At 37.3% G+C, this 24,060-nt stretch overlaps 1 protein-coding gene across 22 annotated transcripts in view; it reads left to right on the top strand.

Annotated features, from left to right (window-relative positions):
* Positions 1–24,060, top strand: part of RIMS1 (regulating synaptic membrane exocytosis 1) — a 303,442-nt gene that overhangs the window by 109,711 nt on the left and 169,671 nt on the right. For 21 of the 22 annotated variants that reach the window (XM_061460480.1, XM_061460507.1, XM_061460508.1 and 18 more), the window contains 2 exons: positions 11,104–11,317; positions 12,934–12,945. In XM_061460480.1, the coding sequence (XP_061316464.1) occupies positions 11,104–11,317; positions 12,934–12,945 (226 nt within the window). The remainder of the gene's footprint in view (positions 1–11,103; positions 11,318–12,933; positions 12,946–24,060) is intronic. The other variant, XM_061460482.1, reaches the window with a different exon arrangement.

Raw genomic sequence — 24,060 nt, 5'->3', positions numbered from 1 at the left:
TTCTTTAGAAAAGAAAAAAAAAGTATCTTTGACTCCCATGATAATTTTCCTAGTTTTGTGGTGATGTTGGAAGTGTTTAGCTCCATCCCCCTTCCTTAGGTCGTATTAGGGCTGGAGAACAACAGTGACCTATTGGGGCTACTCACGGAAGTGTAAAAGTATACAGCAAAGGGGCAAACATGTCTCCTCTCTGCATGATACCACTTATGTATCACTCATGTATGCTAGCTAAGCACTGAATTGACTGTATTAGGGCATATGAGTCTGCTCACCTGGGAACTGGCAGGAGTGGGATGAGAGAAGAGTCTAAACTGTGGGATTGATGATGAATCAGTGAAGTTCAAATAATAGCTGGGAGGGCAGACGCTGTAGTTAAAAAGGATGTTAAAAGAAGTAGAAGGATTGAACATTTAGCAAATATGATGTAGTTTCTGCATTGTCTATAGGGTCATTTGCTGCCCTAAGGCATAGAAGCAGCCCACATGTGAGAAGTGTGCTAGAGACTGTTAAGGAGACCAAAGTTAATGCATGTTGTAGCACAACTTGCCATTTCTTTGTTTGCAGAAAAGGAAGTTTTGTTGAATTTAATGTTCAGAGGTGAGTGAAGAAACCATTGATGACTATGGCTGTGGCTTGCAGTTTTTAAAAAAGCTGTTTCCAATGGGCATAGGGACAAATTTTCATGAATATTAATTTGGTGTGTAACTATGTGCAACCTCACTTGCCTCATAAGACTTCATATTATCTTAAGGCTTGTGTCACCAAATTGGGCAGTGTAATTATTTGTGGTCAGCGTAATTACAAATTTTACTGGGATAATACAAAAAAATTGTTAGATTAGTGGAGTTACATGCTTTTCCTGTCCATGGAAGATAGGGGAGTGGGTAGCTCCTTGCCACCATTTCCCACTCACTGCCCTTTTTCTATTCTTTTAGCTTATTAACATTTTCCAAGTCATTGATTCTAACTCTTTTGCTTGTACGTACATCACAAGCTTACCTGGGGGGCTTCATGTGAAATCTGGTCTCATGGCTGGTCTAAAACCTGGTCTAAAATCATAGAACAGTTAGGGTTGGAAAGGACCTTAAGATCATCAAGTTCCACCCCCCCTGCCATGGGCCAGGAACACCTCACACTAAACCATCTCACCCAAGGCTTTGTCCAACCTGGCCTTGAACACCGCCAGGGATGGAGCATTCACAACCTCTGGGGGCAACCCATTCCAGTGCCTCACCACCCTAAGAGGAAAGAATTTCCTCCTTATACCCAATCTAAAAAATGATGGACTTCTGTTGCTCAGACCTCTCCTGTCAAGGCTCGTGCTCTGTAAGTCAGTCAGCTGGAGCCTTTTCTACCCTGGTATAATCTCCATCATTTAGAGTTCCCTCTCCACCTCAGAGGGATAGATCATATTTTCCACCTGTTTTTCTTGCTTTTTGAATTTGTGTTGCCCTTTGTGTGTTTTCCATGCATGTGTTGTGATCTGCGGGTCTTGTTCCTTATTTTTGTGCAAGCCAGCTGTGATATCGTGAATAAGGCTTATGCCCTCCCTAGGAAAATGGGTTTCCAGATCCCAGCTCGTAACAGCAATTGGGTGAAAGGGCTTATACTTCCTCAAAAACGCCAAGGAAATAGGCTCAGAGGTTCCCAAAAACGCAGGGGCTCTGGGCCCTAATAATGTAGTTGGGATGGAGCAGTAGTGGGTAGAAAGGTGTTGTCTTCCTCCTCTTTCAGTCTTGTTTTAATTTTTCTTTTCCTGTTAAAACCTTCACTGTTGAAACCTAACAGTTACCACTCAGAAAACCCCACAAACCCCTTCCTAATGGTACTGAAACACTTTTAATGAAAAATAAGACTAACTTTTGGGACATAAGCTTTTCTGCACAGAATTGCCATAAAGCATAGGAGATGTACTCTTGCTTAAGGTAGTAAAAATAGTCATGTGAGGAGAATGGAACACCTTTTTATCAATGGCATTTGTTTTCTTATTTTTATGAACTCAGAATAACAAAAGAGTTGATTTAAATAATTTACATTTTTTTCACGAAAGCCGTGACATAAGAATATATGTTCTTAAACAAAGAAGAGATAATACTTTTTTTCCACAGAAGGCATTGATTGCTTCAGTACTAAATATATCTCAGCGTGTAAGTGCTTTTTAGTACAAGACATAGTTTCTTTCTGAATTCCTCAGCTATGCCTTTTTTAGTGCTGTTATGCGTTGTTTGCTTAGTTATCTGGTTTCTCTTCTATACCTCAGAAAGGGTAACAGCCATTTGGGAGGAACCGTGGGAAGCTAGAATGTAAATTCCTTATTGTAGATATTGCACATTTCTGACTCACAGTTCTTCAGTTGTGTAAGGAGGAAGTCTGCTTGTGGGCTAAGGTTATTTTTAAAAAACAAATAGAAGCATACGAAAATGAAGTTTTCCAGTAACCTACATGAGGAAACTTCCAGGAAGATGAAAAATGACATTTTACGCAAGTTATTTAATGAGCTCATTGATGTGCTTCAGAAAACTTGCCTTTAGTAAAATGTTAATTTAAAAATTTCTGTTACTGCTGGTGAAGGGGCACCAGAGAAGAGCCCCACGAGTGAAGGCACAGTCCATGCTACTTTGCTGATGTGCCTCTGCTCTGGTGTGATGAGGAGGGGGACATTTTAACCTAGGTTTGGGACTTTTTTGTCTTAGCCTGTACAGTCTTGTTAGGATGCTGCCAGGTAGCATGTGCTTGGTAAGAAGTTTTATGAGGAAATCGGAATTAAGCTAACTTGTATTGAGGACAAAAGTATCTGTTACATGTGAGCAGCTATTAATTCCAGTGGTGCTGGCCGGGTCTAAATTCCTGTGTGAGGTCTGTAAGTGAAACAGTTGTCTTGGCCAAGTCTGAACTTTATCATGAGTCGTAATTAAATGCTTTATGGTTATGCTGCTCCTGGTTCCTTGTGACATGGGCGTGTAGGAAAATACCAACATTCATTAAAACCACTTTATCCCTCGTGGAGGCAGGGGTCAGTATGAGTATGTTGCCTCAGGGTTTGAACTTACAAAGTAAACGTCTAGAATCATAAAATGATCACAAGAAATAAAAAAAAAAAAGTAACTTCATAAATTTTTGAATTGTGTTGGGAGATTTGTTTTACCGTATTGCCTGGAAACGCTTCTTGTGCACTATAACCCTTCTGAGTGAGGGCTTTTAGAGAATGGAAAAAAAGGCAGTCTTTGCTACAGGGGCAGTCCGTATTGTAAGTATTAAGCAAATAATAAAATAAGAGGAGCAGACAGGGGAGTCTGTGTTGTCTAGCCTCATAAGGGAAAATTTTAAATTTTAAATTCTAACATTAAGCTTAAAATTAAGCTCAAATTTTAACATTTAGGCTGATTTTTGTCAGATCTTTGTAGGCATCAAGGCAAAGAAGAGTTCGAAGGAGGACAGTGTGATGGTGTTGTTGCTAATACTGCTGTGTTAGGGGCAGCAAGGGGAAAGCCACAAAGATTCTTGCTTGAAATTAGCTGGAGCAGAAGTGTCTCAGTACTGAATAAGAAATGATAGGCAAGGTAGAAATAGGCTGTAAAAGTCTTTGAAGGTGAAGATAAGCCATTTATGTTTTATGCAGTAGAAAAGGGGGCTCATCAGAGTAATACAAAGAAAGAAGTAAAATAAATAAAATTTTATTTGTTTCAGGATTGTGATTAGACTATCAGCAGGACAGGCTTGCACTAGTGAGAAAAGGAATGAAGAGGTAAACAGGTGATAGGTGAATGTTTAAGCTGGGTGGATATAAAATTAGCTAAACTTTGGGTTGGTTTTAGGTTTAATTTGCAAAATGAATCTCCAAAGCTTATATAGTATTTTTTAGATGAAGGTTTCAATAGGTGTGAGTCTAGTATAGCACAGTAGTCATTGGTTCTGAGTGGCAAGCAGAATGGAGGCAGTGGTTAAGGTTTGCTGGAGGTAAAAGGAGATCTCTGCTTCAGTTTATGGCATTTGATGTACAGGTCAGCCATGATAGGAGTAATCTATGCCAAACACTTTGGTTTGGACAAGAGGAGGCAAATGTGAGGTAGAGAAACAGACCTGTGAATTACCAGTGTGGTTAAATTTGTGTTTGCACCAATAAAGCACGGAGGAAGAAAAGATCTTGGCATGTGGAGGAAAAAGGGCTGGTGCTGAGCTGGATTCAGGTGATTGCTGGTGAGGTGAAAAATATTATGGGCAAAGATCCAGTTGAGAGAGTAATAGAGTTGATCCATAATGGTGTGTTGAATGAACAGGGTAGAAGGAAGAAACCTTCAGGCCATGTAAAATATGAGATCTTGAGGAATATTTGTTGTTTTCTTATAGGACATAGAATCTGCTATATTTTATATATAATAATTATTGTGATATATTTGTTGAAAAATTGTGTAGGAGGGAGAGATGATACCTACAGGAAATATGAACAGGGAAAGGTCAAATGGGTGGCAAGTAACAGAAAACTAAGAAGGTGGAAAGCAGGCAATAGCAAAAGGGCTAGAAGCAGCCAGTTTCTGGAGAAGAAAACCCAACACTCTCAAGACATGGAAGCCATTAACTCTTCCATTTGTGGTTGCTTCTATTACTCTTACACAAACATGGCCTTTTTTGCTCTAAAGATTAGCTGATTAATTGCGTTGCTACCTGTTTTACAACTTGAGTTGCTTGCCTTTAGCAAGCATTTGTCTGTATGAAAGACTAAGACTATACTCTGCTTTTTAAGTGGCAGCTCCCACTGAATAAAAGTTACAGCAAAAGCAATAATAAAGGAATATTAAACACATCCAGATTCACTCAGAAGAACATAATGCAAAACTCAGTGTTTTGCAATATGAATACATTCAGCAGTTCTTTGATCTTCACGAAACAACCAAACCAGGTATCATCCATACTAAATAGCAGTGCACCCCAAAAATGAGAAAAAAATCCTGGATTTCAAATATAGGCTTCAAATACATTAATACTGCTATGTCAAGCGCTGGGAGCTGAAAGAGTTAGATTCCTTTATTTACTGTTCAACCTTAATTTGTCCTACTTGTGCAGACAATGTAAATTTTAATAATGGATTTATATGTGATGTGATGGTGCATGCAGTAACTAGCAAATATATCTAGACTTCTTCACTGGAATTCAGCTGTTCTTCTAGTCAACACATGCTAGATTCTCCCTAAGCTCCTTTTTTCCCTTTACTCAGACAAAGCTATCCATAGGGTCTTGCTAAGATTGTCTGTCTTGGCTTTGTTGTTTAAAGCATGTATTCCGAAACCCCATCACAAGTTGACAGCTTTTCCTAGCTAAGGTGTTCATGGGGCTGAGGTGAAAAGCTGGGTCCTGTGCTGTTCCCCCTGGGAACACTGGTGTGAGATGAGTACTTGCAGCTCTGGCAGCACGGCGAGGCAGCAGGTGAGACCAAGCTGCTTCCAGCTTTATGGAGCTGCTCATCCGTGGTTTTCAGATCACAACTTCAGTGTAGCTGCTTAAAGTTTGTCTGCAAGTTTTTAGATCTAGCCATTGCCTTTATGGGCATATTAAATATCCAGGAGTGCTTTGCCATCATGTTCATGAAGTGTTAGTCTGTTGAGCATCTACAGCACAAGACAATGTGTGGAAACTAATGTGAGTTTGCATTCTTGAGTATGTTTTTTTTTATTTTATTTACCATAAAAAAAGAATGCTAACAACAAAACTTGGCAGAAGTCTCGTTTTATGAAAAAAAAAAAACAAAACAAAAGACTTATTTAAGTTCAGTGTGATTTGTGGTTTTGTGCCAGGGGTGAGCAGGGCAAAGTATTGCATTTTGCTAAGCTTTTTTCATACATGCAGTAGCTGCTGGTGGATAGTTACTTAAGGCTACATCACTTAGAAGGGGGCACTTTTTCTACTAACATGAACTCATGAGAGGGCATAATATTTTTATAACGTTACATCATATACTTAGGATTCCAAGACTGAATTCGTTTGAATTGAGCTGAGAGGGTGAAAATGCAACCTGTAGTGCCATCTGCTGGAACTGTAAGTTAAAAATACAATTTCATGCTACATTTAAAAAGTAACTGTGTGTAAAGGTGACCCAAATATTTGGCATTTTTGGAAAATATATGCAGCCAGAACATAAATAAGCAAGTGCTCCATTTTGTCACTTTTTAATCTTCAGTGTTTATGTGCAAATAGTTCAGATAGGTGTACACTACAGGAATTTAAAACAATACTATGTTACTGCAAAGACAACACTAAGTTACTGCAAGAAAGCAGTATCATAGCTTTCTAATAAGAAAAAAACATTCTTGGAGCATAATTTCAATATATGCTTAGTGGAGATGATTGCAGAGTACGTATGCATTTGGGCCACCTCAAAAGAACCCAACAACATAAATTATAACTTGGTGTGGTTTGATATTCCACTTTCTGCTCAGTCAGTGTTATAAGTTACTGCAGTGTCTATTTGTCCATCTGTCTTTACGGAATCAGTAAACTGTCTGAGAAGTTTAAGGTATGTGAGAAATTTATACCATGAGCATCCTCCAAGGCTTACAGTTTTAAGTAAGTTCACAAAGACATGAGTAAAGCTTTGCAGAACTGCCTATCACTATTTTTTTTTACTAGTTTACACACACACTGTTGATACAAAATACTGAATATTCAATTGAAAGTGTGGTACATGTATGACACGTAGCTAAAGTATTTTTTTTTGTGAAATGCTTTTACAGGGGAGAAGAACCCAGCAGGTTTTCTTGGGGAAAACCCCCTAGAAACCTCCACATATGTTGATTTATATGTACACTGTAAAAGTGAATGGATCAAATCTTTCACTCTACGCATGAAAACTGTATATTGGTGTTTGTCTTTCACCTCTCAGGTGAGAGGTGTCAGCCTCTCATGTAGGTGTGGTAAAGTCCTGAGGCTGATGTGCCTCTCCAAGCGGCTCAGTCTCTTCCAGAACTTTAGCAACAACAAATAACTCTCAGTCCTGTTCACCCATTGTATGATCTTTGGTCACACACATATGTGCCACCTATGCGAATGTGAACCCGCAGGCACCTTCACCAGCAGAGCCTGCTTACGTGAATGCAGCTGTTGTGTTGGGTGATGTGAGGTCTGCGCAAGTGAAGTTGACAATGACGTTTAAGGAAGCTTATCAGTCAAGTTTCTCGACTTCTCTGGGCTATGTTCTCAAATGTATTGCTGCATTTGTAGATATTTTTCCATTGTTTCTCGATGAAGAGGAGAATGGTTTTAATCCTATGTGTGGAGAGGTCTTTCCTGCCTGGTAAGTAAGCTTACTACATAATAAAAGGTGTATCAGTAGGAAATCTTGGGCCATCAGATGATGCCATTGGCGATCTGAATAGTTCCAAAGCCACAGGCCTTGTGTGTTTCTAGTAAACAAAGAAGTTTCACACATAAATGTTATAAAGAGGTGCTCTTGAAGGTACCCAAAGTTTCATTCTGTTGAGGCAGTATGTTAAAAACATACAGAACAAAGATTAAGGGAATTCTAGTTCAGCAATATGAAAAATGCAAATATGTAAATTTTCAGTCTGTCCAGTGTTAAGTCCTGAGATAGTTTCCTCTATTTTTTGTTCTAATATTTTGCTTTTTTTATTTAACTCTTCATCTTTGTAGGCTGTGCGGGTGAGGAAATCTCCACTTTTTGGCTATGCCATTGACCTCAGTAGTAGAACTAGATGAATTTTGGGGTGCATGATGAAAAAGGATGTGGGTATATGCTTATATTATTCCTCTTACATAGTAGCCTGGGTGCTCTTTCTGTCAGAAGAATTGAATTGGTATCTACCTTCAGGGTCCCCCAAGCTGTTATATCATATGCTGATATTGAGTCTTTAACCTAACCTTTAGGTGTTTGCCTACGTTAAGGAATATTTAATAGACTTAAATTTTCCTTGCATTTAATGAAAATGTGCTTTATTGCATGGAAATGAAGAAGCAACCTTGAAAAAAATACCTGTCTGTATTTTAGTACTTGCTTAATTCTTAATATGTTTCTGTATAAGGCAAAACTCTTGAGAGGGATTTCCTGCCACCATTATAAAATAGACAGAGACACAGAGGTCCTGTCCTTCCTGAAAAAGCTGGGAAAGGTGGTTGAAAACTTGCAAAAGAAGTAATTGAACCAGACCTGCCATGGGCTGGATAAGATTGTTTTTGCTCTGTGAACTCTTCAACATTTTTCTCCAGTTCCATTCCTTCTGCAGGTAAAATGTTAGGTTTTCACCATTAGTGAGTAATGTGACATGCAATATAAGTACTTGAGTTTGAACACCTCATGGTAAAGAGTCTTACACTGATGCAGAAACTAAGAAATCTGTATATAAGTGATACTTATTAGTTAGAAGTGAAATCTCTCACTTAGGTTTTGCTTTATTGCTAGTGTGTTCATCTATCCCTTTGTGCACACAGAAGGGCAAACCATGATTTTAATACACTTCCTAAGCTTCATATGAGATAGGAAAAAATTCAGATGTAGATTGTCTAATTGGAAAAGAACAGGAAGGGGGTCAGTGCTTACTCTTCCCTTTCCACGTTAGTGAAGAGCCAGAGCTTTTAGTCTTGCTGTAGTGGAGAAGAACTGAATTTCACTTCCAAGGTTGTATTTCTTAATCGAAAATTTGATGTAATAAGCAGTTTACCTATAGACCTCTCCATTATTTAATTACATTCTTTAAGCTGGTTATTATACAAATTGCTGAATATCTTCAATTGTTTTTATGTATTGTAAGTGAGCAGCTGTGTAAGATAAGTTAAATCACATGTGTAATCCAATAATGTGGCCAAAAGTATTAAGTTTCTCCAGTATTTTGCCTAATTCTGTTGACCTACTTTTTTCATCTGACTCAATAATGAAAAGTTTTTTCAAGCAGGTTAGTATAAAATAATAATAAAACAAAAAGAAAAAAACCCTTTTACTTACTTCTGTCAGGTTTTTCATTAGCATAAAGCATTATGTATAATGCGTCATATTGGTAGTGGGGAGAACAGATTATTTGGCCTCATAGCTTTTGCTATTGCTGCATCCTCATCAGAATGTGCTCGTCTGAAGTCTCTGTTTTTAGTGTGGGAGTTCGTTGATTTTAGTAGTGTCCAAATGGATTATGTGTATTTATCATGATTCCTGTTATATATGTTGAAGTACCATTTTCTAGGCTTAAATATCATCTTAAAATAAAAATATCTGCTTCACAAAAACAATATTTCATACAGATAACGCTGATTACTTATATCTTAAAGGTCAAACAAGTCCACCACACAGAAAATCCCACAGAAACACAGAATTGTCTCACTAGAAATACATTGGTTAAGTGCTGGAAGTCTCAATGCTAAGGGAGCAGGTAGCTCAGAGCAGGTAGTGGAGATGAAGGATATCATCAAGACCTCTATAGACAGCAAACCTACTGTTATTTATTAAACTCAAGATTCCCTGTTGCTGCTAATAATGTATTTAGCTGTTCATGATTTTTTTGAAATGTCAGCTATGAAGATGTAGATTTGAAGCAACATCTGGAAATGTGGGTGAGAAGCTTGGGGGGTTGCATGTAGCGTGGTGAAAAGACAGTTGTTAAATGTGCCTGTTAGATTCTCCTCCTTAGGCTGTCTAAAATCTTTGCTCAAGCTTCTGAAAATACAGGTCAGGAGTTACAGTGCTGTCCTGGTACACCCACAGAAATGTTTCTTGTAAAATTTGATGGATAGTAAGATAGTTGATAGCTGAAGTTGGATAGTTTATTAAGCTTCAGAGTGAGGTAAATTAAGCTTCGTAGCAGCTGAGCTCATTGCTGCAAAAAGGGTGATACTGCCCTTTACTGGTTCTTTTAATTTCTGGCTTCAGGATCTCACGTCCTACGTTCCTCACAGGTCTCCAGTGCCCTGCTCAGAGTGGGGTGATGCAGAGAGCAAAATGATGGGAAAACAATTTTGTTTTGATTCCTCCCCCCCCCTCTTCTGTAGGAGAATTTTCTGTTGGTTCAGGGTCATGGGTTAGCTCACTGAGAGGGCTCTGGTGAATGTCCGTATCAGGGCCTAAGGAACAGGCATGCAGCCAGGGGTAGGAGAGGAACTGATTGCCCCTTTTGGAAGTGTCTGGACCTTTATCTGGTACCCATCTGAAACTTTATCTTTGCCAAGAAAATCTCATAGAAACCAACAGGAGAGCTTGATTTTCCTCAGAGATAATATGATAAGAAAGAATTTATCACTAAGTATTTAATTGTTATTGTTCCCCACAGAAGGGGAAGAGAAGGCTGGAGGACTGAGTGCCTTTTGCTGAGCTTGTGATTAGAAACTGGGTCTTTTGGGTAGCAGGATGCTTAGCCAGTTGATTGGTGTAGTGTCAGGCTGCTTGTTATTTGGGGCAGCTGGAGAAAAAGTGCTACTTCTTTGAAAGCCAGATTTTAGGAAAGCAATATACCTATTAATGCATCTATGTACTCCTACAGCTAAGCTGGAAGTCTGTCCCTCATTAATGTATGTAATGACGGACAGCAAACCTTAAGTAGTCTCTCATACCTAACAAAAGAAAATACAATGGATTGTTAATATGGAGATTTGACACAGAAATTTTTTCTCAGATTCTTGTATAGCCGGTGTGATTGTTGAGTGTGTTTTGGAATCTTTAAGTCATGTGTTAGTAACTCAGGTTTCAAAAACAGAAGTGTGATACTGTAAATGAAGATTGATTTGTTACTCCTGGTGTATAAAAAACATTGATTAAAAACAATGCAAATTTGCTCAGGCGTTTATATTTCTGCTTTTATTCTGTACCTGGTAGATACCTCTGTTTAAGACTTTGCGATTTTTGACTTGTTATATTGGGATCAGTTTCTGTTAAAGTGAAGCGATTTGCTCATGAGCTTTGAAGAAAGCATAATAGGAGTACATGTGTCTGTTATTTTTCTCCTTCAGATTCTCCTATACAGTTTTCCATGTGCAGTGTGTATTTTGTAAGAGGTACATTTATTATTGTAAACATGCCAAGAATGTTAGGTAGCGTTATAAACTGAAAGAAAGAAATACACAGTATTAGTATTTCCTCCTATTCTTGCTATATAAATTTTTTTCTCATCTATGCAGGAGGTTGCATCAACAGTTTGAAAGCTATAAAGAGCAAGTAAGAAAGATAGGGGAAGAAGCCCGCCGTTACCAGGGAGAGCACAAGGATGATGCTCCAACATGTGGAATCTGTCATAAAACAAAGTTTGCAGATGGTTGTGGCCATTTATGCTCTTATTGCCGGACCAAGTTTTGTGCTCGATGTGGAGGTCGTGTCTCTCTGCGATCAAACAATGTAAGTCTTCTGATGTGTACTCTTAGAAAAAGCTTCCTTGACATTGTCACGCTGCAGATTGTTCACCTTAAGTTTGGCATTTCATGCTTCATTTTACTTAAGTGTCTCATTCATCACTTCATTATGAGGTGTGTATAAAGTAGAATAATGTATTTAATGATTATGGCAATTCTTAGAATTCATTGAGTCAATTAAAGAAAAAGAGGAACACATGGTGTGTGATAGCTTGAAAATATTCTCGTTTTGCATAGAATGGAAGAGGAAACTGTTTTGCTCAGGTGCAAAGCCACATTGATAATTTTTTATTGAACTAATTTAATTTTAGATTTCTTCTATAGAGCTTTTAATATACATTTATAGATTTTTCTTACATAAAATCAGTTAATCTTGGGGGTAAAAACTTATCCAGCAACACAGTGATAGTGTTATGTCAATTTATTTTAAATTTATTTAAAAAGTAAAACTGTAGATTAATCTGGGTTGGGTATCCTACTCTCAGGTGAGAGAAATCTTTCTCCCTCTGGTCCACACGCAGTTAGCTGCAGTAGCTGTCCATAAAAACAAAGGGTATCAAAGAATACCCTCTGTTCAGTCAGTCCGCTCCAAAGAACTGGCTACTCACTTGTATATGAGTGGCTGGCTCTGTGTTTGGAAGACCATTACCCAGTGATTATTTTTAGCTGATCATTTAGGACTATCGTGTGTTATAAAATGTTTTTTTTTAATTGCATGACTAAGGTTTTTTTATCTATCATGAGATGGAATAACTTTCTTATATGGCTTTAAGGTGCCAATCTTTTGAAGGGGAAATGCATCAATGCTCTTTGTCTCAAAACAAATTCAGTTAAAAATGGTCACGAATTTTATGACAGATAATCGTGTTCTCAATAGAACTAGTTTATGGCCTTTCACTTTCTTTGTGCTAAACATCAACAGAATAGGGCTTCTGAACTTTCATGTAAACAACAACAAAAAAATCCCGAGAAAAAAATGCATTTAATCTTTATGTGGAAGTTTTCTGTAGCTGTGATGTATTTGTGAGTCTATTAAATTACATTCACATTCTGAAAAAGTTACATAGGCACATTGGACAAAAATATTCAGATGTTCATACTTCAACATATAAACAGATGCATTCAATACAAATAGATGCATTACATTGCATCACCCATAGGTGGTGTCATTAGAGCAAGTCTACGAAAATACTGTTTACTTAGATATGTTATACTATTAATTAGACTGTGTATCTTACAGTGTATCTTTACTCAGAAAAAGATGGAATGTATTGTAATTATTTTTTACCCACTGTTTCAAGTCACAGAAATGAAGAAGTGTTTGTACTTTCATTCATTTGTAACTTGCCTTTTGTTTGTTCTGTTTATGCTTCTGTGGCTTAGGATGGGAAAACATGATTTCTACATATGCAGTAATGTCATCTTTTTATTTAAAGCTTTTTTATTTTTTCTTCGAAATTTTATGTTTTAATCTCTTTGTAGAGAGTTACTAGAATTGCATTTCTTTGAAATCTGTCTATTAATACTTGCCTATTTTATTCTTTTTCTCTTCTTTTTTTTCTTTTCTCTTTTTATTCTGCTTCCTTGGATGCTTTCCCAAAGGAGGACAAAGTGGTTAGAATCCATGCTTTTTATCATTTATTATTATATTGTTGTTAGTTATCTGGGAAACACTTTAATGTAAAAAACTGAACTGAAATTTTAGTCATCTAAAGGGGAGGGGGGAAGTACAGGAGTCCTAACATCTAGGCCCTGCCTATCCCCTAGCTTAACACAGGCTTCAGAGATAGCTCAGCAAACAAACTGGAGACTGTTGTCAAAATTGGGACAATAAAAGAAATCAGTTAAGAACTTAGAATTATTAATAGGCTATAAAATAGAGGAGGTAATAAAGTGTAATAAAGCTTTAGTTCGTAAAAATGTCTTTGGTTAACATCTTGACTATTTCAATGAAAGGTCCTTCCATCACGTTCAGGAAATCTAATTTAGTATTTTAATTGTAATTTTACATTGATTTATGTGGTTTGCTGTGTTTCATTGGCTGCAGCAGAAATTCAGGGAATTCTTGTGAAATCAGCTTTTTACTTTACATTTGGAATAATACACATAGGCAAAGTTTAACCTCTTAAAGCTGGACACAGATACAGTGAGCAAGATAGAGGGAATGCTTTGCAAATGTGTAATTGCCATTTAAAAAATTTGCAAACCTTTTAGGATCAAGTACTGGCATACGCACTACTAATGTCTGTGCCGCTGTGCCGTATCTGAGATACATGAGGGTAGTTCCCTGTTCATCTCTGCATCCTGTGTATAGAGAAAGGGATAGTAATACTTCAGCAGAACAGTGCATGTTCACTTACAGCCTCTTCTCAGGCAGGTTTGCAAAACGTGGTATTTTAACTTGGAGACTTAGGTAGTGGGAATTAGTCAGCAGCTGAGACAAGTGTAAAGTCATTAGAAACCAATGTAGTTTCGGACATGTGGATGGTGGTGTTATACTTGTATTACGAAGTGGTGGTATGCCCCAACTTGAATTATAGCATAAATGTAAGCTTTTATAGTTTTATACTCTGTAACGCTCAGAGAAAATTATTTCTATCTCACCTGCATATTGTGGTAGATTTTTTTCCTAAGGCAGCAGTGTTCTAAGAGCAAGGTTGTTTTTCTAATGGTTATGAAGTATAACTCACTACAGCTTCATTCCACTGTTTTTGGTGTAGTACTCTGAAGAAAGCGCTGAAATAATCTGGGACTTCCAGATCTTTTCCATTCTATTCATGTAATCACTTAGGATAGAGTTGGAGAAGTTTCAGCTTGGTAACTAATGTCTTACTAATGCAGTGCATCACTGATGCATCCATGGGTGTGTATTAAAAGGCTAGTGCACTTGAAACAGTCGTCTTCAGGGCCAAAAACAGCAAAGCTCTTAAATGCCGTAAGTGCCATTTAGGTACGATTGAGCCACGTAGGTTTTGGAGAGCAATACAGGCAGAACTTCATCTGACTTGCTTATGTGCTTGAGGCATCCTTCATGCTTCAATCTGGGACAAAAACTTTGCTAGATAACTGAAATAGTGATAGTCCACATAGAGTAGAGAATGTGCCTTTAATAAGGTGACAGCTTAGGTGCTCATTTTTGAAAAATGTCATTTGGGATGCAGAAACTAGACTCCACTGAAGTGCTCTGAAGACATGTTTCCTGAAGATGTACCTGACTCATTTGGATTGTCCTAAGTTCAGTTAAAAATACTCTTACAGTTTGCCCTTGCCTTGGTTTAGGTTTTGTGGTGTTGAACTCCAAGCTTCCACATGCCAAGAAAATGCCCCAATAATATACTTGAAAATATCTTCTGTACCTTGTGATGAAGCTAAGCTACATCTCTTTAACAGCTGAAAAATTAAGGGAGTCAGAGGAAGAGTATCCAATAGTTAGTCCTGATTGTGTGAGGAACCTGGGAAACTTTTTTATAAAGTACAATTGTTTTAGCAGTGCTTGTCTCTGAAAGCTAATGAAATATATAGAACAAATTAGTTAGAAAACATTAACACATATCTAGCAAATAACATCCTTTGTAAGCAGAACAACTGGTATAACTCATGTAAAGCAACATGAGAAAAATATTTTGTTATTATTTGCAGTGGCTCAACATTCTTGATTAATCTACATATAGGGACAAACCCTTCTATATCTGATGAGTTTAATCTTAGTAAAGACTTTTTAAACATGTTTATATGAGCCTTGTTCTCTCCACATGAATTTTTTACCACAATAAATTATATTAATATTAAAACACATGCACCAAGTTCCTGCAAGTTAAGAGTGCATCAGTTGGAAAGGATGATGAAGTGTGTGATACCAATTCCAGGAAAAGTCAAGCATTGTCATAGATTCGAGTTATTTCATGTAGAGTTGCAGAATTAATGAGACCTCACCTGGAGGTTGTGTAACATGTGTTACCCAGCTTTGACAAATACAAACTGTGATAGGCGCAAAGAAAGTCATGCAGAGGATGGTCAAAGAAATAAAAAGCTGTTTATATGGGAGAAGACTAGAGACTAGGGGGACAAAAGCTAGAGTAATCATAACTGATATCGAGAAATATATTAATTTTAAACAATAAAAATAACCTTCCGTCAAGAGGATAGTAAATGCAGAAGGCCGATTGGGTGTAACTTGGCCGTAAATGCTCTTGGCTTGGAAGAAGATTTTGCAATCAGAAGAGTAAAGCCTTGGGAAATGTTTCCATTTTAAAGGTTAAATTTGAGAAGTTTAGGAAAGGATTTAAGCAATGTAGTTGTTTGTGGCTATAGAGGAGTGTATTAGGTCCTGAAGAGAACTGTTACTTCTAGCTAAATACTTTTAAAATGGGGTATAAATAATGTAATACTTTTTGAAGCTGTTCTTCACCTTTCCAAGTAAGTAACCAAATGTATTTGAAGGACTGTTTCAAAAATACGTAGCGTATGTGCTCTGTTCATTTAAAATAATAAAGGACATCCCAAAGCATTCATTCCTTGTAGTGTGAGTGTTAGTTGGCATCTTAGGTTTGTCAAGACATGACTCCAGTATGCTTACTAAATTAATTGGCAATAACTGGTACATCCTAGTGGCCTAATGAGGCACATAATTTGCCATGATTCTTATTCTAATATGTCAAAATGTACACCTAAATATGTGTCTTGAGTTCTTCCATATTCTTTGAGTATTGGTTAGCTTTTCATACTTTTCACCAGAGCCTGCTTGATCTTCATATGGTTGAAGACAGGCCACATTTAATGGGAGCACTGTCAGATAAGAAGACTGATAGCTAGTCTGTTTATTCAAATCAGGCTTAAATGTAGTTGTACAGTGAGAGTATTTATTGTTAATAATATTACCAATAATACTGGGTTTGAAAACAGTTGGCAGTTCTCTGATGTACAGAAAAAGGGCAAATGTTTTCCTTCATGTTACCTTAGTATTCAGAAACGTTATGTGAATGTGGCAACCCATTCACTGTGACCCCTGTGCATTTCTGCATACTTCTAAAGAAGGGAGAATGTTAGTAGTACAGAATTTTACGTGAGACTTCATTTCAGAAGGAAGTCATGTAGGTGCTTAGAGAAAAGCTACTTTTAATTTGGTACAAGGTTTTCTAGGTGTTGTCAGTGCCTTAGAGTGTGTCTGCACTTTCACTCTGGATCCTTCAAGTTGTGTTTCGTACACCAGCATTTTAATTCTTTCCATTCCATTCACTCTCCCCTCTGATATGAACTATTGGGGTTATTAGGCAGTGGAGAAGCCAGCAAAATATCCCGCTGGAGCTTCTCCCTGGTTTGGCAAGGAGTGGGCAGAGCTCTGGCTCAGTACTCCTGCTTGCTCTGTTCTTCTCTCCAGTGGTACCACAGCCTTTAGAGAAAAAAAAAACCACCTGAAAATACAGCTTTTTTTCCTTGCATCATTCCTGTAAAACCTCTTCCTAATATTTGGTTAGGCAATGTGTTTCCTTTGTAAAGCATCTGATGTATGAAGTCGTATGGCTCTGTTTCTCCTTACAGAAAAGGAGATACATTTTGGATTACAAAAGTAGTCTTGAATGAGTGTATGCAGTTTCTTTGGATCAAAATTAAAGTTTTTTGTGAGGTGCTGTGGGTGTATTGAACTAAGTGCAATTTGTATGATATTGTCAGTTAAGTGGAAGTTCCATGTTCCAGATTAAGCTAAATATTTATCTGTAGAAATCAGTCTACCATTCTAAAGATTTCATTAAGATTACAAGCTTTGATGAAGTTTAAAATGAAAAGAATTGAGAGCAAGTGATGAAAGACAGTTTTGCCACTGTTTCCTGTGTTTTCCTGAAATGTTAGTTGCGCAGAATAGAGCTGTTTGCTTACACATTTTTCTGTTTGCATACATAAGGACAACTGAGGGGAAATCAGGATGTAAAATACATTGTAAATAGAATGGAATTGATTTAACTGAACTTAGTGGTATGCGGCTGCAGAAAGTAATGCCAGTTCTCAGTGCTGAGATACTGGAGATTCATATTTCTGATCTGGCTTTCACTGAAATTGTTTTCATTTTAGTATAATGTCAGTGATTTATACTTGTAAAGAAAGACAACTTGGAAACATTTCCCTAATTGTGTGTCAGGTATTTTTACAGGGTGTTTGTCATTTAGTTCCTTTAAATTATGCTTCAAATTTCCTTACATAATGACTTGCTAATTTAAGCCTTACTAACTTGAGTGCATATGCCATGCAATTCAGCTGTGTACTGTTGGTTTTAACAGAAGTTGTTAATATTGCCAGAACAAAATGTCTGGATTGTCAGGAGTGTTTTTACATCCCTTTCACAGAACTCTTTTGTCAATTTGTTCGTTAAAAGGCTAATTTGTGTGAAATTCTGACTAATACTGCTGCAGAACAGCAATAAAAAAATCCATCAGAAAGAAATAAGATTGCAAATCAAATTGCAAAGTGATAGGAGATAAATTCTCTCTCTCTAACATTCAACATTATTTGTTTCCTAAAAGACCTGGGGTTTGTATGCATCAGGAAAGAAGCACGCATTTTCAGTTATCGCTCCCTGGAATTTCTGCTTTCAGCAGATAATAGGAAAAAAAAGAAAAAACCCCAAACAGCAGTCCAGCAACAAACTGAGGAATTCTATCTCAAGTAAGGTGTGGAACACTGGCCTCTGCTTTCTGGGAACTTATTTCACTTGCAAAAAAATCCAAGAGTTATTTTTTTTAAAGTATATTTTTAAAATCAGCTTGCTTTCCACCCAGTTTGCTGCAGCAATGTGTTTGATTTTTAACACCTGTTTTTCAGTGTACAGCTGGCAAAAATGTTGCTTCTTGTACACAAGAAGAAAAGCAGGCAGCTGTTGCTCGTGCTTCGAAGTTAATCAGATCAGAACGTCATCATTTAATGGTTGGACTGTAGAAGTGTCATTAGACAGCTGATTTTTGTTCCCCTCACTATAGCTTTTAGTCAGCATTAGAACAGGAACCACTCAGTTCCTTATTGAGGGTTAGTTTACCTGTTAGCCAACTACTTTAACCGTCTAGCCATGCAATTCTACAGCTGATGACCAAGAAAATACATTGCTACTGCAGCCCTCTTTCCTAACAGCATATGCCTTCAGCATAGTATTTTTATCATTTTAACACTAACAATCTCACATTCTGTTTGGTCCATTTAAGTTGGTGGTATAAAGCTGGAGATCAAGAGAGCCTTTGAGTGATTCTCCAAGCAATGCTGTGTATCCTCCTGCTTCAGCTATTGTCTGAGGTGTGGGAGATCAGTGGTGAACTCCATGGTGATTAAAGCTTACTTTCACAGATGGGAATACAGTGCTGTCAGTACGGAAATAAAAAGGAACATCTTCCTACCTGACTTGGGTCTGCTTCACTAGAGTTGGAGTGGAAAATGTTGAAATTATTTGTCTGGTTTTCTTTTTGTCCAGAAGTACACATTGTGTTAATATTTTGATGTGCCTTTGCTGAAAATTAGGACATCCATGTAGACTGATCTGTATATAGATGATAACTTTTGAAGCATAGTCAACTCACAGATCTGTTTCTGGCTCCTCCAGCTCTTCATTCACTTTAACATGATTCCAGTAATGTTGCTGTAGAAAGAAAGCAAACTCAGATTTAAATCCATGCAAAACCTGTATATAGCAAGTTGCAATTTTGCATAAGAGGTCACCATATTTATTTGGAGCTGTTCTTGCGTCCTTTCAGTCCATTATGCACATTTAATTGTCTGTAAAGTCATCTTGGAGTATAAAATCTGGAAGTTTGGAATAAAGAGGTGGTGAATCCAGAGACTGTGACAGGTATAGGTAATTTTCATTTGCCCATGACTAGGTTCTCTGAAATCTGGCTTGCACATATTTATTATATCAACACGTTAGGGAATAAGACCATGTTGTTGGATAGCTTTACAGCTCTTTGAAATTAATGATCTGCAATATTAGCTGGAGGACAATGTGGAAGCCAGTGCACTCTACCCATGTGCAGGTGGAGTGAGTCTGGATATAACCCACTTTTCCAGTGTACGTCTGTGCAGTGAGTCTGATCATTGGAAATGTGTTCGTGTTGTGCAATGCTCTGAATGGAAATTAAGTAAAAGTGCCTAGTGTGTATACTTGTGTGATGTCAGACAGTTAATATACTTACCCAGCATTTGTTTGTGTGAGAGGTGGCCTGTCAATCAAGGACGCATTTGGCAGTCAGAATCCTACATATCATCATTTTGTGCAGAGGCACAATTCTTTGTTTTCACTAGTTACAAAATAATGTGCATTGCTAAATAGACTAAATTCAGCAAACTGATTTATGGGGCTATTTTGTCACCCCAAAACCAAAGAGATTTAGCTAAAAAGAGATCTTGCTGCAAAGAGAGATTTCAAAAGGTTATGACCTATTAGGAATTATGAGAAGCCAACAAGCAGCAGAAAAAATTTCAGAGGACAAAGTAATTATGAGGAATAGATGTAATCTGCGTTCTCCCTCTCTCTCTGTTTCTCTGTTTATTATAAATAACCTTAATCCTCATCCAGGATTAAAATTCAGTGTACTTTGAGCAATGCAATGTCCTAGATAAATGATACTTACATCTCGGTTTTTATATCTCTGGTATCTTTTTACATTTTGGAGTGTTTTGTGATTTTGTTTAACAGATGGATGCTTCCATCTATGTATCTCCAGTGCTGCAGTTAGTGAGGGTTTTTAGGATGGATTGTCATAGAGAAACCTGAGGTACATGAGTTTATTAAATATAATGTGATTTTGAGGATGGAATGTGTCTGTCAAGCAAGCAAATCTATAGACAAAGTTTCTGTAATGTTTTGTGGGGTCCTATTCACCCCCCCCCCAAGTGTGATTATAAAATATCTGTTACTGGTTGTTTAATGGTTGGTAAGAGACTAAAAATCTACACAAAATGTAATCTGCATTTCATTAAGAAGCAGATAAAATCCAATCATTTTTTAAACTCCACTGGAGATTTCCAAAGAGCTGCAAGTTACTTAGGCTGAAGTACATCACGTGCTGTGCAGTTTGAGTATTCCAACTAAAACACCCATCAACAAATTTACATGCAATAGGTTTACAGAAAATTTGGAATGAAATGTTATTTTCTCAATGATCTATTAGATTTGTAATTAACTTGCCCATAAAAAGAAGACTTTCATAGCAAACCCGTTTGTATTGGTGAGTTTTGTGAAAATGATTTGAAATACTACATTGCAGAAAGTTGAGTATTACTGAGAAATACAGGTTTAATTATACAGATGAGCAGATGTTGCTGCTATAAGTAGATGAGCATGTGCATGATGGTTCTAGAGAAAATGTTTGTATGTTGCTGGGATTAATGGCAATGTAACTTGCATCTCTGCAACCTGTGGTAAGTGATCAAAACTCATATATACTGACCTATGCATGCATTGGCAAAGTTAATTTTTCTCTCTGTAACTTTTTTTCACTTGCCAAAGAGCTTCTACAGAAGGAGAGAGAGCAGCTGAAGGGCCACCCTGCAAACTGCTCTCAGATCTGTGTCAGCCTGAAAGCTTTACCCTTCAGGATTATTTGAATCAGTCCTTTTAGCTTAGAAACCTGCTTTCCCAGCTGATTTCAGGGACTGATCTGATTGTCTTTGTGGGTGGGTTAAAGCAACCACAAAGGCAACTTCTTGCCCATATAAGTGCAATGCTGCAGAAAAAGCAACAAGTTGGAGAGGAATTAAATGGAGGAAAATTTCCTATATTATTTTGGTTTTTACCCCTATGCTTTCAGTACAGATACAACCTTACTCTTTTGTATCTGTGAATATCCTGTGTTGCAGGTTATATCCCTTTGTTCTATACACCTAAGTATATGTTTTCCTGATCAACCAGCAGGTATTTGGTAGAGCCTATTGTTCACATTAGAGGAGCTGCCTTTCTGGGTCACTTCTGCAGCCTATTAAAGAGGAGGTTGGTGAGGTGTCCAAGAGGGATTAACTCAATACATTTACCTGTCAGAATGAATAGGAATCAGTTCCAGATGACAACCCTGACTTTATATGTGAGCTGTGTTCATGCTTTCATTATACTTAGTGGAGGAGATGGGTGTGCCTCAGAGTGATTCAGCTTGTTCTGAACTGAACAAAATCTGCTCTGAACCTTTACCACCTGTAGTGCCCATTTAGGAAAGTATAGCCCCTAGGCATCTAGTGTCGTATAAGGTACTGCAGTGTTTTATTGTAGCTTCCAGCAGCTACCCCAGATAAGGGTGGCTCTCAGGTAATTCCTGTGTAATACTGAGCAGCTCCACATCTATTTTGGGAATGTTAGGGCACTGCAGGTAGAACTGAATGCCAGTATAGAGGCAGTTGAATCCTGCTATAGATTGTCATTAATTACAGTAGGAAATCCAGCAGCAGTGATGTCCTGTAGACACATTTAGAAGCCTGTATTTTGTCTTATCTCAAATGAAACTCTACACGCTCAGTCTGCATCTTCTGTACAAACCTGCGCCTCCTCTCCCCTACAGGCAACCTGACAGTTCATACAGCAGCAGGTATTTTTTTTAGCTTTTTGTCTCCTACATAAATTGACCTTCTTCAGAGGGGATATCTGTGATCTTACACAGCTTCAGCTGTCCCCCAGCAGCACTAATGCAGCCTAAGGGAGGCTGGCCTGTGCCGTCTGTCCTTTCGCAGTCCTCAAACTATTTTCTCTTTCTTAGCCACTTCTTTTTTTGCTCTGCCTATCCTGGGATCAGTTCACCATTGCTTAATTACTTTCATTTCTTTGACCGTAAGTGTATGTAGTTACAGGTCTTTTTAGTGAACTGACTGGATTTGTTTTTTTTTTATTTGATGCAAGAAACAATATCTGTTTTCAGAGTAAAGTGCAGATTTTTTAAACTTTACTTTGGAAGGTATCCTTTTTTTAATTTTCACTGCTTTTTTTTTTTTTTTTTTTAGAGTTAGAAGATCCCTTATAGAGTCAGTGGCACGCAGGTTGTCAACAACCTTATTACCTTGCTTTCATTTTTCATTTCGTTCTCAGCTTCTGATAATCTTTCTGTTTGCCTTCAACTTTTTAAAACTATATTATGGCAAGGTTTGAGGCAGTGTTGTTAACAGCCTTTATTTCAATTATAAGCTAATTTATAAATAAGTAATAGTTCAATAGACAATAATGTTGCACTTAGCTTCCCACTGTTACATTATACCTCCTGTAATAAATTAGAATCATGCAAAAGCAACTTTGCATATACTAAGTGGATGAAAATTAGTTAAGTGAGGCTCACAGAGGCAATTCTAAACAGCCATCAACATAAACCGAACTTTCTAGTTTAGCCCCAGAGGTGTTATACTTGGGGTTTAACTGCTTTAACATTTGTTTTTAAAAGCCACTCTTTTGCAAGTGCAAAATTATGGCAAGAAGAGCTTCCTGATGTAGAACACTTTATATTGCTTGTAAGTTGGCTGTTGCCTCAAAGCTCATGTCACATATTTTGCTGCCTACCCTTTCAACTTCGTTAAGGCCTTCAATTTGATAGGAATAAGTGTTTCACTGTTTTATTTTACAGCTGCTCATAAGTGACTAAGAACTCAATTTTTTGGCTGTATCTGTGTTATGAATGTAGGTACTACAACTGTATGGGCTGAGAAGAATCACATTTTCCCCCTTGCGTCTATTCTTGGTTTTATTTTTCTGTCATTTAAAGTATATAACCTGCCCACCATATAGTTCAACCATAATTACTATTTCTTAGCAGTTTATCTTACTGAATAGCTGAAAGGTATGTACTCTCTTAACCTTTTTTGCTTCTTTATGTCCTATAGGCTTCTGGATAGCTAACTTTAGCTGCCCAGTCATTTCCTTTTCAGATTTGAATGTCATGTGGTATTGTATTAAAGTAGCGAAAAGAAGCCCTTCAAACAGAAAGGAGAGAGAGCAGTGTTCAAGATTAATGTAGTATACAGCAACTTTATGCTTCTGTCTTGTAAATTCTTTTTACAAAAAATTTACAAAATTCTTTTTTGTAAAACTTTTTTTTACAAAAATTTCTTTTTACAAAAAATTCTTGTAAATTCTTTGGGATGACTAAGTATAGCAAATACTGTAAATGTTCCATAAATAAAAGCTGCTTGTGCTAACACATTAAGTGACATGGCGTAATCTTAGCAACTCTTTAAACCAAAATGTTTAATTCTCTCCCTGTAGTAATATTTTTTATGAAGGATAAGTAAATGTATGTAGATTTAGAAATGGAAGAGTCACATTTGCTTTGATTTGATTTGAAAGACAGCCATTCAAATGATGCAGAAAACTTGGCACTATAGTCTGACTTAACGCAGAGCATGACTTTCAGTGTGAATCTTATACTTTTCAGTTCTGTCACGTTCTGCAAGCAACAAGTGCTTATAGGGCTAGCAATACTCTTATCATTGGTGCTGAGGGGAAAATAAAAATTCTTCTAGTGGCTGAACTTTAATGTTCAGAATAGTTCTTGTTTCCTTATAATAGGCAGGACACAAAAGAAAAAAAAAGATGAAGGGTTTGCAAATAAAAGATTGCAGTGCCACATGATAATTACAAAAGCTGCTGGACTTGCTCTGTTTCCATTTAGAGCTTTAGTGTCTCACATTCAATCTGCCACTGTTTGCTGCTGTGTACTAAGAGTCCTAGTAAGCTCATTTATTAGGTGGTTTGTCGTAGTGCACATGCGTGTGTGTAGTCTTCTT

Source organism: Pezoporus flaviventris, unplaced genomic scaffold (assembly GCF_033815535.1).
Source record: "Pezoporus flaviventris isolate CSIRO_AGI_PZ_B2104156 unplaced genomic scaffold, CSIRO_AGI_Pfla_v1 ptg000031l, whole genome shotgun sequence".
Lineage (NCBI taxonomy): Eukaryota > Metazoa > Chordata > Aves > Psittaciformes > Psittacidae > Pezoporus > Pezoporus flaviventris.
This window is presented reverse-complemented; position numbering and strand designations above follow the sequence as displayed.